This window comes from Cydia amplana, chromosome 26 (genome assembly GCF_948474715.1).
Source record: "Cydia amplana chromosome 26, ilCydAmpl1.1, whole genome shotgun sequence".
Classification (NCBI taxonomy): Eukaryota; Metazoa; Arthropoda; class Insecta; order Lepidoptera; family Tortricidae; genus Cydia; species Cydia amplana.
In genome coordinates, this window is record NC_086094.1 from 7,357,386 (window position 1) to 7,373,577 (window position 16,192).

The following is a 16,192-nucleotide window of genomic DNA, read 5'->3' on the forward strand; positions in this document are numbered from 1 at the left end:
TCGCAGGGCTGCGTGTGAACCTGCTACCGTACTGTATGCACCTGTTCGTGAACTGCAGGTCGCACTCGACGCAGTAGTTCCGCTCGCTGGTGTCGACCACGTGCTTGCGTCGGTTGTGCATGGTCAGCTAGCTGAGGCCCATGTCGCAGGGCTGCGTGTGAACCTGCTACCGTACTGTATGCACCTGTTCGTGAACTGCAGGTCGCACTCGACGCAGTAGTTCCGCTCGCTGGTGTCGACCACGTGCTTGCGTCGGTTGTGCACGGTCAGCTAGCTGAGGCCCATGTCGCAGGGCTGCGTGTGAACCTGCTACCGTACTGTATGCACCTGTTCGTGAACTGCAGGTCGCACTCGACGCAGTAGTTCCGCTCGCTGGTGTCGACCACGTGCTTGCGTCGGTTGTGCACGGTCAGCGCGTGAAACGAGCTGAAGGCCACGTCGCAAGGTTTGCAGCGGATCTCCGAGTGCCGGATTCTGGAATTGGTTGAACAAACCTGTACCTAAATGATCTACATACAATTCGGTCAAGTTGTGTTCCACCATATATGGGGCAGACAATACTCAATACTTAATTCAATATCTTTATTGCAAATAAGGAAGAGTCCATGCAGTAGTGGATACACAGTACAAACTAATTAATACCGTTATGTCCTCCTGCGGGCTCAGCACGGTTCCATTTTTATCGACTATAACTATGCCCGTCACTTTCGCACTTACATACTTGTTAGAACGTGACAGGCATGGTGATAAACGATAAAAATGCGACCGTGCTACTAGGGTCAGCCATACAAACGAAACATCCAAAATTTGCCACTGAAATTCGATCCTAAACTGTAGTATATAGAGTTGTTATGCGTTTTTTGAAAATTGAACGAAACAAAGCAAAAGCGACTCTGTTCCAATTGAACATGGTTAAAATTACATCGAACTGAATAGGTAGGTACTACAGATAGGACCTTGGGCCTTAGGAGGTTAAAACAAAAATATTAGGGTAGGCACCTACTTGCGGTCAGATTATGCATAGCCAGAAACAATATATAACAATTGAATCGCTTAACTTCAAAGTCGGGTAAATCCATCTGTCAGATTATGCTATTTTGATATTAAGTAAAGGCAATAGGGTAGATATTTGCTGAGAGTCTGGATTTACCCGAGTTTGAAGTTAAGTCACACAATTTTCATCTTAATCAGAGAAATTATAACGATGTGAATGTGAATGATTGAAAAGATACTACTATTTATCACTGGAGGAATTTGTAGTGGTATCCTAGACTATACGAGTAACCTAAAGCCCCCTCCAGACTATGTGCGTGAATCGCGGGCGAAGCCGCGAACGCGAGTGTGGAGTCGATTTCGCTGTCTGTGAAAATCGACTCCGCACTCGCGTTCACTTCACGGCATCGCGCCGCGATTCGCGCACGAGTGTGGAGGGGGCTTAATGCAAGTAGATATATAGTTTGTCAAAGGACTGTCTCATTTCAAACATATAGTACTAGCACCCAAAAGAAAAGGATGAGTATAGTTTTCCTAGTTCTTACTGACTGACAAATTGGTTTGACCAACTAAGTATATATATTCTATTCTATTCTACTCGTATATAGCTACGGATATACTTACAGTATGTGGCGTGCGAGCCTGCTCTTGGTGGTGCAGCGCATGCCGCAGTGGTCGCACTGCGGGTGGCCGTGCATGTCGCGGTAGTGAGAGAAGAAGTCACGGGACTTGTTGCAACTGGAAATTAATAATAAATATTATAGGACATTCTTACACAGATTGACTAAGTCCCACAGTAAGCTCAAGAAGGCTTGTGTTGTGGGTACTCAGACAATGATATAGTATAAGACACGCTAGTCCTGTAAGTAGTACCGACCGAGCTATTAACAACAGCGATGTATGCAGCTCAGGTGCGCGCGACCCCTCGCCCCTCGCACCCCGCACGATTACCCTGTCTAGACGGCTGTTACGGATGGCTGTAATATTGTTTTATAGACTGTGCCATTAGTATCTTGGATATAAAAATATAGATTACGATCGATACTAATTCGAACCTCGCCCCGCACTTCTTGTACTCCGTCTGCCGGCCGTGCGGACCGTGCGCGAAGTGCATGTATAGCTGAGACCGTGTGGGGAACTGTTGACCGCACATCTAGCAGTACTACATATAACTGCACTCACTCGAACCTCGCCCCGCACTTCTTGCACTCCATCTGCCGGCCGTGCGAACCGTGCGCGAAGTGCACGTACAGCTGGGACCGTGTGGGATACTGTTGACCGCACATCTTGCAGTACTATTCACACTGTACTCACTCGAACCTCGCCCCGCCCTTCTTGCACTCCGTCTGCCGGCCGTGCGGACCGTGCGCGAAGTGCACGTACAGCTGGGACCGTGTGGGATACTGTTGACCGCACATCTTGCAGTACTATATACACACTATACTCACTCGAACCTCGCCCCGCACTTCTTGTACTCCATCTGCCGGCCGTGCGGGCCGTGCGCGAAGTGACCGTACAGCTGAGACCGCGTGGGGAACTGTTGACCGCACATCTAGCAGTACTACATATAACTGTACTCACTCGAACCTCGCCCCGCACTTCTTGCACTCCATCTGCCGGCCGTGCGAACCGTGCGCGAAGTGCACGTACAGCTGGGACCGTGTGGGGAACTGTTGGCCGCACATCTTGCAGTACTATATACACACTATACTCACTCGAACCTCGCCCCGCACTTCTTGCACTCCATCTGCCGGCCGTGCGGGCCGTGCGCGAAGTGAACGTACAGCTGAGACCGCGTGGGGAACTGTTGACCGCACATCTAGCAGTACTACATATAACTGTACTCACTCGAACCTCGCCCCGCACTTCTTGCACTCCATCTGCCGGCCGTGCGGACCGTGCGCGAAGTGCACGTACAGCTGGGACCGTGTGGGGAACTGTTGGCCGCAAATCTTGCACGAATACTGCACGAAGTGCTCGTTTATGTGACGTCTCATCAAGCGGCGGTCCATGAAACGGCAGGTGCATATGTCGCATTCGAATTTGTTTCTCTGAAAATAAATAAATAAATATTAGGGGACATCCTACACAGATCGACGTAGCCCCAAACTAAGCAAAGCTTGTACTATGAGTAATAGGCGACGATATACATACTTATACAGATAAATACATACTTATATACATAGAAAACACCCATGACTCAAGAACAAATGTCAATGTCCATCACACAAATAAATGCCCTTACAGGGATTCGAACCCGGGACCATCGGCTTCATAGGCAGGGTCACTAACCACTAGGCCAGACCAGTTGTCGTAAGTAATTAATTAGTAAGTGCAAAGACATATATATGTAACTCTGTATAAAGATGAATAAAGTTTAAGGAAAAAACGTGCCTCGGAAATCAAGAAAATTCACTCTTGGATAGATGGCGCCCACACCTTTGGCCTATGCTCGGCTAGATGTAGGGCTTCCAATACCGGGATCCCGGGATCCCGAAATACCGGGATCCCGTCTTTTTATACGTTTTTTTCAATACCGGTATTTTTAAAGGTAATACCGGGATCCCGGTATTTTAAAAAACGAGGGAAATGTGCAGATTATTAAGATGAATAAAGTTTAAGGAAAAAACGTGCCTCGGAAATCAAGAAAATTCACTCTTGGATAGATGGCGCCCACACATTTGGCCTATGCTCGGCTAGATCAGCTAGATGGCGTTGACGACACCGTTTGATATTTAACAATTTTAACATTTTAACATTTAGGTAGAGTAAGACCAAAGAAAGTCTGCAGCGCAATAATCTGACAGCGAATTAAAAGACTATATATGGCAATGTTTTTTAGCAGTCAGTAAACGTCATTCACTAGGGTATATGTTTGTCAAAATCATTTAAATATTCGTTTAATTTTGTGATGAACGGAAAAAACATGGTGAAACCTTACAAAACCGGCGTGCGGGAGTTACTTTTCGGCATGACGAATAATTTTACACTAGTAAAAAATCAGCACGAGGCGATCCAAGCTCATAAACGACAATGTTTACAAAATTTGGAGTTGATGACGGGTAAGGGGAATGAAACATCCTAATACTTGCACCATATGTATAGATTAGTACATTATAACATTACATACCTAGGAAGGTGAATTGGTAAATGCTCCAGACCACAGGTGTTTGTGGCCCGAACCGAAGGTGAGGGCCATAAATATGCGATCTGGGGCTTTACGAATTACCGCCCGTGGTTTGTCTAAAGTTGTACGTTTTTTCTTGGCCCACTTACGGGCCTAGGGTGACGTAAAATATAATATTGGTTTAGACTAAGGTTTCACAGCAAATTGAACACACCTAATAGGTTTTTTATCTTTCTCTGTCAATCTAATTACGCCTTAATGGGAGTAAAAGAGAAAGATGCCCGCAATTTGCGAACTTCGGTGTTCGCGGTAGGCCCTCTGTACCTATTTACCACTAGGCCGTCACGGATATTACAAAAGCTCAATAATTTTGATGAAGCCAAATGTCACATTCTCCCAATATTATTTATCAATATATTAGTATATGTATACATATATAGTGACACCTATAGTTGGTATTAAATTTATTTAACCATAATGCATAACTTATTTTTTTCATAGACGGTAAATATGGTAGAAATTTCACAAGTATCAAGACTATTTTATCCATTTTCTGTGGTGTTGTCACATACTGATTTTTAAAAACTACTTTTAATCTGGCGCTGCAGACTTTATTTGGTCTTACTCTATCGGTGAATGAACATGGGTCGCAATGATATAAAAATAATAAAATCATTTATCCATTAATGTACATTTTTTTGATAGTTTTATACATTTTCATTTTGAGTTTTAATCGAGTGTCGATAGATGACAGTACATTTGCTGTGACTACAAAATTGACTATGACTGTGCCCTCTATGTTATTTTTTTTTAGAGATAGAGATCTTTATTGGTAAGGTAAGTGTATTAATCATTACCTGAGCGTGTAGCAGGGTAAGGTGGCGGTCGTACAACTTCTGCTGTGAGAATCCGGCGTAACAGAGTTGACACTGGAACTTCTTGGTACTTGTGCGTTTCTTTCGCTTCTCGAGCCATTTCATCGCGGTCTCCTGGTCTATCTTGACCTGAAATACATGAACAAAAAATACAACTAAGTGCTGGCTGTAGATACGAGGGGCGTTCAAAATATTCTCGGTATTGATATCTTACGACCTCTTCTAAAATTTCTTTCGTTACTGGCCGCTAAGGTTTATTAATTGACATTAAAAAAAAGTATAATTCGAACCGAGATAGTCTTTTGTTTTTCTGCAATTGCTGAACAAACATGAACATCATGTGCGAATTGACAATGTTAACTAAATTAGAACATCGATGCGTGATAAAATTCTTGACAAAACAGGGTAAAAATCAAAAAACCATAAAAGAGGAAATGGATTGTGTTTACCGTGAGTCTGCTCCTTCTTTATCTACCATTCAAAAGTGGTCAAGCGAGTTTAAACGCGGAAGGGAGAGTATTGAAGATGACCCTAGACCTGGCCGGCCTGTAGTAGCTACTTCACAAGAAAATATTGATAAAGTGGAAAAACTTATATTGGAAGATGGTCGAGTGAAGGTAAAATCTATAGCACAAGTAACCAATCTCTCTATTGGTACCGTACATGATATTATACATGACCATCTTAATATGTCAAAAGTAAGTGCAAGATGGGTTCCGCGAATGCTGACTCGGCTTCAAAAAGACATGCGTGTAGCTTGTTGTTCCGATTTTATTGACCTGTGCGGTGAAAATCCTGATGAGGTGCTGCAAAGAATAGTTACTGGAGATGAAACCTGGGTTCATCATTATGACCCAGAGAGTAAACAAGAGTCCATGCAGTGGCACATTAAGGGTTCAGCTCATCCCAAGAAGTTCAAGGTCATCCCTTCAGCTGGCAAGGTCATGGCCACGATATTTTGGGATTGTGAAGGAGTATTACTAATCGATTATAAAGAAAAAGGTGTAAATATCACAGGACAGTACTACGCTAACATTCTACGTCAATTAAAGGATGTAATTAAAGAAAAGAGGCGAGGAAAGTTAACCAAAGGTATTCTGCTTCTGCATGACAACGCCCCCGTCCATACTGCTCATATTGCCAAGGCAGCTATTGTTGAATGTGGGTTTAAAACTGTTACTCACCCACCGTATAGTCCGGACTTAGCCCCCAGCGACTTCTTTTTGCTCCCCGATCTTAAAAAGGATCTGCGTGGAAATAAATTTTCTGACGATGAAGCATTGAAGGCGGCAGTGGAGGAGCATTTTTACACGAAAGATAAAAAATATTTTTACGAGGGATTAAAAAAAATAATTGATCGATCTTTTAAGTGTATGAACATAGGGGGGGAGTATATTGAAAAATAAAAATATCAAACTTTTCGTACTTGTTTGTTTTCATTCTCATACCGAGAATATTTTGAACACCCCTCGTAAGTACTAACACAATTTAAGTTCTAAATGGATTCGACTCTGTGTATATTAAGTGTATCTATTTTGGTAAAAGCACAGAATAAGTAATATTAGTACTACCGTACAGAAAGGAAACTTCCTACAAAGCCAAAGTTTGACAACGGTTCAGGGTCGAATCATGCTGTCCCTTTCTAATATATAGCACTATCCCTTTCGGCTATTTAGGGTTGTCAAAATTCAAGTAATTATCTTATCTGTGGTCGTGCACGCAAAGGGACGTCAAGTTGTGCGAACCCTAATAATTGGTCAGAGCAATGCTGAGCCGAACCGAGCCGAGTATGCCCGAAGCGAGGAGTTTCGAGGTATTATAAATGTAAACTTGAAACATATTGCCTTTTCATTCACCTAAATAGATTAGATTAGATACAGTGTTTTGATTTGACGACTGGTCTGGCTTAGTGGGTAGTGACCACACCTGTGAAGCCGCGGTCCTGGGTTCAAATCCCAGTAAGGGCATTTATTTGTGTGATGAGATATTTGTTCCGGAGTCTTGGGTGTTTTCTATGTATTTGTATATTATATATATTTAATAAGATGTAATTATTTTTGAAAAGATGTGTCCCGCCGAGTTTGTTGCCGGTCCCATAATGGGATACCCTCCTCCAATTGCGGGGGGATTTAAATCTTCTCGGGGCAGAGATGTAGGGTTGGAGCCGGTCTACCTAGCTTTATTTGACGTTCATAAGCGCATTGTAATTATGCCTACTTGAATAAACTATCTTTTATCTTATCTTTATCTTTATCTAATATCGTTGTCTGAGTACACACAACACAAGCATTCATGAGCTTACTGGGGGACTTAGTCAATCTGTGTAAGAATGTCCTATAATATTTTATTTATTTATAAGAATATTCTTTTGTGTTTTATGTGTTTATGTCAATCAGCTATCAAACTTAATTACCAAAATATATTTTGTCTACTTACTATATCATAATAATTCCTCTTATCAGTAATATCACCCAAAATAATAGTTCTATATTTCTGCTTCAATTCTGCCCGTCTCTTCCTTGGATGTCCCATCTCTATCTTTGGATTCTTTACCAGCAAATTACTAGGAACTAATACTTCATCTAATTCTGTTATCTCATCATTATCAGCACCCTCAAACCCATCACTTTCATTTTTAACCTCCTCTTTAATTGCATCCAATTTTATATCATACATATCATTGTTTTTTATTACAATTTTATCATAGAAATCTTCACTACGCTCTTGTTTCACAGCAGGCACTTCTATTTCAGTTGGAGTTATATTTTTTTCGTCTTCATATATTATTACGTGATAATCATCAATTTTCTTTGATGAAGTCAGGTTTGAAAGGGAGTTTCGTGGCTGTAAAGGTGTAGAAAGTATCATCTTAATAGACTTATAAAAACACTACTATCTTGGGAACGTTTAATGCTTGGGTAACATGGAATGGGCCTAGAAATAATGCTTCATGTGCAATAAGGACCATTCTATCAGAATTTCTGTTGGAATTTCAGATAAAAGGGACATTATTGCACTTGAAGCATAAGGACCCTTCTGTGGTGGAAAGCCACGTAATATAAAACTAAGTATCACATAGGTAGGTAGTTAAAGGGTAGTTAGGTACAAATGGAATCTCTAAACAACAACAATTTTAAAATCTTGCTTGACCCATTTATTATTATTTAAGAGCATTTAAAGTCAAGTCCTAGGCCATTTTATTATGGTCTTGTAAAAACCATACTGTAGCAAAATCATAAATCAAGTTATCACTACATCTTATAAAAACAAAGTCGCCCACCGCATCTGTCTGTTTGTATTCGCGATAAACTCAAAAACTATTGAACGGATTTTCATGCGGTTTTCACATATCAATAGAGTGATTCTTGAGGAAGGTTTAGGTATATAATTTGTTAAGATTTACCCGTGCGAAGCCGGGGCGGGTCGCTAGTTAAAAATAAGTTGATAACCTAGAACCGAAACAAGAAAGAAGGGTATACCTATTACCTACACAAAAAACATAACGAATAAAACGAAATCAAAATAACAGTTTTTGGCAAAATTGTATTATGTAAGTAATCAAGTAATGTTACACTTACCAAAGATTTATTGCTTAAAAGTCTCTGAGCTTGTGTTATCTTTATACGGAATGTCTGGATGTTTTTCAAGATCTGGCGGCATTCCCAACACATCATCAACTTCTTAGCCTGAAAGTGTAGATAATGACTTATGAATTACAAATCTCGGATCCCAGACTAAAATTATTTTGTAAAGGTACGACAATAGTGTGTGTAGAGATCGAACAAATTAATAAATCTTATAGGAATACGTTTTAGGGTCGAGAATTGATTTTTTACGTAATTTTTAATAGCTGTGGATCATATAACTTACTGTATGGTCTGATTTCTTCAACAGCAGCCGATTGTACAGTTTTGCGTGGTCCTCAATTATATCTAACCGTCTTCCGACAGAAAGACACCCGTGACAACACTTTTTTGGTGCCATTGTTAACTATTTAAATAATTACAATAATATTTGATGAAGTACAATCTACACTGTTGGCTCTCTGATAAGCAAATCTCTAGATTCTCTAGCTGTCAACAAATGTGGTGAATCCAAGATGGCGCCGCAGAATAGGTACGTTAGTTTGAGGCATTATTTAAACCGTTGTAATGATGCGATTTAGTAGTCGATGGTTTATTTTATCTGTACCTTGATGGTTTTTTTTGACATTGACAGATGGATGGCGAAAATAATACGTGAATCTAGTATTGAAAATATCAAAAATACTTGAGTTGTATTTGTTTGTAGACATTGATATAGTATAAATAACTGGATACCCAATCAGCCGCCAAAAATGGCCCCACAAAAGTAATGTCAAAACAGATCATGCATCACTTTTGCGTTTAGTCTTGTTTGAAACGCTCAAATGTGAAGTTGTCAACAATTACGAAATGTGCCGTTAAAATATGTAAAAATAACAATGATAAAACAAGGAAAAAGGATGGAATGTATTTCTTTCGGTTAGTTCTTTGGATAGCATTACATAATTTATGTAATCTGGTGGTAATTTTATGGTTTTGAATAAATTAATTTGTTAGTACCAAAGAAGGGATGTTAAGGAACAAAAATCTAATGAGTCGATGTGAGGTCAATATTTTTTTATATTTTTATATGGAATTCATAAGAAATAATATTATGTTTAAATTCAAGATTTCCAAGAAAACCTATGCGACGTGCAAAGTGGACTGCTATTTAATTATAGCAAGAGATAGGGGTGATGCAGTTTTAAACAAGGCAAAACGGCACTTGTGTATTCGGCCCATTTCCCTGTTTCCGACATATACACCACCAATAAGGGCTTATATCGACTAACTGTAAATGCTAAACATGTCGGAACACAGTGACAACCACAGGATTTTTTTTATAAAGTATAGGTAGACTTTATAAAAAAAATCCAATCAGTATCTAAATGTCCCCGTGCACCTGCGCTATGAGTAAATGTAGATCTTAAATACACAGTTATTTAGTAAGTAGAATTTATTTCAAGGAAATTAGTATTTAAAGACGTATACTTACGAATTAAAAATTTAATTTGTTTGAATTTGAACCACGAATTAATTTTATTTGAGCTCCCGATTAAATTAAATTTGTTTTATTTATTACTTCAATTGGTTTTCCTGTACAGTAATACATATTAAAGTGTACCAAAGTGACTCCATTCGTTCATTATTCTCGTTTGACGTTGTTTGACGTAAATACGTTACGTTTAGTGCCATCGGACTAAATTTTTTAACAGTGTTGGTACTTATGTTTGCAAATTTGACACTTAATGCTTACGACATTAAGCTCTTTTCTGTACGAAACATTTATCTCGACTCAAAATTTACGTAAGCGTTTTTATCATCAATGCAAATGGTGCGAAACGTCATTTGGGATCCACATATCCAGGGGGGGGACACTAGAAATGTAGTTAACGTCAGTAAAGATGCAGGCGATTTCTATATTTTGCCCCCGACAACATACTATTGCGTAAAGTTGACTTCCGATTACACAAACTACGTCACCAGATGGCACTATAAAATTCATATAATTTTAGTGGCATTAATATTAAAATTAAAATAAGTACGAATTAATATTTTTAATTATTATAATTTTCAATTAATTTCACGAAAAAATAAGAATTTTGTTAAAATGTGATTTAATTATACTGTTTGTTTATGCTGGCAACACTTGCATAACCGCCAAGACCATAGATTGGCTTAAAGGTCTCGTAACCAGGCCATAAAATTAAAAAAAAAAAACAAACAAGACCATAGAGGTACAATCATATATAGATGAAATGGGCGAGGAGCCAGTTGACCGAACAAGATGCACTTATGGAACTTTTAGTATGAGTAGCAGAGAACGCGCTTTTGAAATAACCCGACCAAATTACGTAGGTTATGTTTGGTAGGTTGTCAGGAACGTCAAAACGTGTTTTTAATTTGGTCGCATTACGTATGTTCTGTCCCTCACGGACGCACGCGTATAGCTCATCTAAGTATATAATACTAGGTGTATGGCCAAGACATGCAATTTTTTAGCTGTCACTGTAAGAGCGTAAATTAAAAATATTTTAGTGATGGTTGAGCCATTTTCTTCGTTATGGTTTGGTTATGGTGCTGGAGGAAATTAGATTAAAGCCCGAATGAAAACACATGCCTGCCCTGCCCTGCCATGCCCTGTTGTGAAAACCTCCAGAAAGTGCGTTGAGTTCTGTGTTATTTTGTGCAATATGGACGCTATTTTAGAGTAAATTTATTTCGTGGTAGGTATCTAATAAGTACCTACTTTTGATAAGTTACGCCACTATCGATAAATCTGCTACAATGCCTAGACTATGTGCTTGTATTGTGCATAGTAAATTATTCAAATTTTCTTTTTAACATGTATTTTCTTGTGTGTGAATGCTTTTTCACCACACTCGCTTTCTTTTCTATTGTTTATCTAAAATTGTACTTTCCTAGCGATAATGTGATGTAAAACATGTATGCAATAAACATATTGAATTTAATATTCTGTTTTTTTCTTTATTCCATTATTGATAACATTAACCTTTTCCACATAATGTTAGGTCTACTTGGGCGGTTTACAAGTACATTTTTTGTTTGATTTCTTGTAAACAATGAAAGGTTTTTGTTACAAGAAACCAAACAAAAAATGGACTTGTAAACCGCCCAAGTAGACCTAATATTATGTTATGTAGAACGAAAGTACACATATGGATGCATATGTAGTTGTGCACGCACACAAACATACTTAGTTGCGGCGGAGAATCAGAGATGGTGCGTTCAAATGAGTTTCCATAAAATGCTTCAAGAGGGCTCTCTTTACCTATATACTTACTTTACTCTTTGCACATATCTTGACGTTTTTGTTCTGCTTTGTGTGTCTATTTCTTTTATATTAAGTCAGTGTTTGTAGATATTTTATCAAAATCAGTGATAATATTAGCAATTTTTAATATAATTCATTTGTGTAACGTGTTTATGTCAAGACTGTTAGCCAATAATTATGAGCGACTAATAAACATACACGAAATTATTCCGAAGGACCTATGTTAAGTTTACATCGAATTTTCCTTTTATAGATATTATGGAAACATAATATTTGTTGAGTGTTTTCACACGTTCAATAAGAGCAGCTTTTAAGAGTAAGGCACAAAATATATGCACACATTTCAATAGCCTAGAAAATAATTTGCAAACCTTTTTTATTCAATAAGTACTGAATGTTACAATTATTAAAAAAAAGCACTATGTATGTTGAATAAGCATTTTATTTAGCAATACACCCTTTACCTTAATCTAGGCACATTTTAATCACTGTTAATATGATCTGTATCCATGGTCATGAAAAAAAAAATGTTAATATGATCATCATCATTCTGTTCTCATACTACACCTTGTTTAGCTGTAGTTGGGTAAAAGCAATTATTGACAAACCTATCATAATATTTAGAATTTTGTATTCAGAAAGGAAAGATTTACATTCTTTTTACTACTCAGAATCATGAGCACTGTTGATCCTATTAAAAAAATCTAAGTATTGTGTTACCATAATTCCATATATTTTGTATGACAATAACACAAAAAAAACCTCAAATGTATAAAATTCTTGGAATGAAAAAAGCTTTAATTCTGAGTAACATTTACATAAACATCACAGAAGATTTCACATTTAAGAAAAGTGGATTTTTTTTCAGATACCATAAAACCACCCAACCTTTGTCCAGTACGTACTGCAACTTCTATACTATATGTATTTACTATATTATATTACTTACTTATTGAACCCACAGTATGTACTGCAAGTTCAATAAGTAATTAAATATCAATACCTACCAATCTAATTTATTTGAGTTTTTCTTCCAATTATACAAATATTTTGCCTTTGAACGACATTTAAATAATATAATATTAAAGACTTTCGCGTTTTGAACACATTAACTCACATTTATAGACGAATCTATCGTGCGTGGGTATTTCGTGATTGACCCGTCTATAATATATAAAAAAATGTCACTGGTTCAAGACATTTAAGTTAACTTTGAGACAAATTTGGGACTTTTGGACTAGTTTGGGTAGTTTTACGGTACCTATTGCTAAATTCTGGGTCAATATAGGTTGCTTGCATTGTTCCGTTCATGTAGATATACCCCATTTTTTCAAGATTTGAATTTTCTAACCACAAAAGTATTGGTTACTAACTTTTTCTTCCGAAATGCTAGAATTCCTATGGTATCCAATATTGCGGTTCCATCGCCCACACTGTTAACTGACAGTTTGTAAATCTTATTACAAAAGGCATAAGGTCCACCGATGGACAGTTAAGAGTGTTACTGTTTATACAATAATATGTAAACAGCACTATTAGTGTAAGGCCTGTGTGGACGCTCGAGTTGGGCGTGCAGCGGGGCGGGGCGCGCGGCGTGCATGTTAAACAAATGCAAGCATATAGGAGCGGCCTTAGTGCACGATGCTCAAATCACTTGTAAGCCCGACGCCACGCTGCACGCCCCGCCGAACGCTCCGCTTCGAGCGCCCACTCAGGCCTTACACTAATTCAGTGCAAAATTTAATTTTGGAGGGAAGTTACCACTACTTTTGGGGCTATAAAATTCTTAAACTGAAAAAAGGAATATAGTGGCGTCCTTGGGATAAGTTCGGCGCAGTAGCACCCTGGATATGGTAGTGGCGTTCCTGGGGTAAGTTCGGCTCGGCAATCAGCGTATCTGCGGGCGATATAAGATTAGGCACAAATTTTTAAATACCCGTTAAAGTTTTTTTTCGTTAAGATGTATTCAATTAATTGTGATATATGTGGACATATTTATTGGTTTTCTGTGTTGTAACTTAAATTGTTAAGTTTAGCATGTTTTGTTTGTATATTCCTGCTGATGCATTGAATATACAAAAATAAACAAATCAAACAGTCGGCAGAGTGCTCATCCTCACACCCTAAAGCCTAAATGGTCCGGCTGTGGAATGAGCTCCCTGCCGAGGTTTTCCCGAGGGTCTACAGTATGGAGTTATTCAAAAAAGTGTACAGTTTTTTAAAGGGTTGGCAACGCTCATGTAACACTTCGGGGTCATCCATTAATTACATCACACGTTTAGGGGGAGGGAGGTAGTCAAGAAAATGTGACATATTGTGACATGGGGGAGGGGGGAGACAATAATCGTTTTTATTCGTTTAATTTTCTTTCCTAAGCAGTTTTGGGTTATAAAATTACTAATATTTATATCGTCAAAAATATTAATAATACTTAGGTACTTACTTAATTCGATTTGGCGATTTCGTAGAAAAAACGTGACGTCACACTAGGGGGGAGGGGTTTGCCAAATGTGACAAGGAGGGGGGGAGGGGTCAAAAAACCTAGAAATTCGTGTGACGTAATTAATGGATGACCCCTTCTGGAGTTACAGGCGACGGTGACTGCTTATCATCAGGCGGCTTACCGTATGCTTGTTTGCCACCGACGAATTATAAAAAAAATACCTATTCGGGGCAGTCCTCTGGCATCACGCATAAGCGTTCATTTTGATCAAACAAGAATCCTTCCTTGCAATCGCAGCTACCACGTAAGCAGAAGTTGGGGCAAGATCGACCTGACTGATAATTTTGACAGGTTCTTCCACACAAGTTGCCGCACCCCGGCTCAGCGTTCGGGTCACCATTACACTCTGTGTACGAAAATAGAAATGTTTTTGGCAAAAATTTCATTTTTGGTACAAGCTTTTGTCGCTGACTGTACTTCTTTCCACGGGCAACTATTAATACTCATCGAGACAATTCTAAAAACCCCAAATACAGTTAGGTTGCGTTTTATCAGAGTTCCTTTGGCCACCTCCTGTCTCCATCATCAGATCAGCTCGATGGTACCATAATATTGCACTGTCACCCGACTTACATATACTTAAATGCAAATTTCCATATTCATCGGAAACCAGACAAATTTAACTTGCAAGATTTGACCCGTACAAACATACATACATCAGCAGCAGAAGTTGCTAAACGGGTGAGGTGTTCAAAATAACCTTGACACGCTGTACGTAGCGGCCCCCCTTTTTAAATACCTGTCGTTAAATTTAAATAATCACGATTATTTAGCAGTGGTGCTAGTGTGCACGTTGATGGGCTCTTAAGTCCTGTTTTCGTAAATTATAATAGGTCATGAACGAATAATAAATTATTCGTTCATAAATAGGTAGATATATACAAAAACACTTACGGCAATAGACAGCACCGGCTACACATGCCACCAAAAGTAGTATTTTCCACATATTGTCGGAAGGAGCTCGATTATCTGAAATTCGTAATATGATTTTATGTCCCAGAGATTGAGGGGTGTTGAAACAATTTATAAGGCACGTACTATCCTTAATCCCGCCCTAGGGCGGTAAAGTAAAGCACCATACGTACTGTAAAAACACATTAAAATTTAAGTAAAGTAACAAAGGAATTTATTTAAACTTTAACAAACTATACTTACGTGAGACCAGGTAGAAGTGACAAATAAGTATAACATTTATTTAACAAGAAGCACCTATTTATACAAAAGTATAGATAGTTACCATAAAGATTTTCTGTTTTTTCATGGTGTAATTTCTTCTAATTTTAGCGTGTTTTGTGTCAATTAAGTTTAATTGTAATGGAATCTTAACTATCTTTTTAGGGAGGGTTCCGTACCTCATAAGGAAAAACGGAACCCTTATAGGATCACTCGTGCGTCTGTCTGTCTGTCCGACCATCCCCCCCCCCCCTTTTTCTCCGAAACTACTGGGTCTCAAATTTGAAAAAAAAAAAACACAAAATAGTTCTTTACCTATAGATGACAGGAAAACCTATTAGAAATGTGCAGTCAAGCGTGAGTCGGACTTAATGTACGGAACCCTTGGAAAATAATATTTTATTGTCAAAATTGTGTAAAAAGTATAACATGTTATATATATAATTGGAACGCGAGTCCGACTCGCACTTGGCCGATTTTTTTGATGATCTCGCTTCTTCAATGACAGATAACTCTGTCTTAATTGGAGTTGGTATTATTTTATTTATTAACACCAATTAGTCTGAATTCTTTTCGTTCGTGAAGCCTTTCGCGAGGTTATGAAAATTACTGGGGACTTAGCCAAGGTATACAGTCGCCATCAGATATATCGGAGCGGCCAAG

The 16,192-nt window shown here is 38.5% G+C and overlaps 1 protein-coding gene and 1 long non-coding RNA gene across 2 annotated transcripts; both read right to left on the reverse strand.

Moving 5' to 3' along the window:
* Window positions 1–266: 266 nt before the first annotated feature.
* On the reverse strand, window positions 267–9,045 carry LOC134660104 (zinc finger protein 454-like). Its single transcript, XM_063515805.1, has 7 exons — window positions 8,866–9,045; window positions 8,574–8,681; window positions 7,432–7,839; window positions 4,978–5,124; window positions 2,842–3,044; window positions 1,618–1,731; window positions 267–474 (listed from the first exon to the last, which is right to left on the reverse strand). Exons 1-7 carry the CDS (start codon window positions 8,977–8,979, stop codon window positions 267–269), a joined length of 1,302 nt encoding a protein of 433 aa, XP_063371875.1. The 5' UTR covers window positions 8,980–9,045.
* Window positions 2,394–2,819, reverse strand: LOC134660298 (uncharacterized). Its single transcript, XR_010097866.1, has 2 exons — window positions 2,581–2,819; window positions 2,394–2,447 (listed from the first exon to the last, which is right to left on the reverse strand). It is a non-coding gene; the product is annotated as an uncharacterized LOC134660298 (long non-coding RNA).
* Window positions 9,046–16,192: the final 7,147 nt, after the last annotated feature.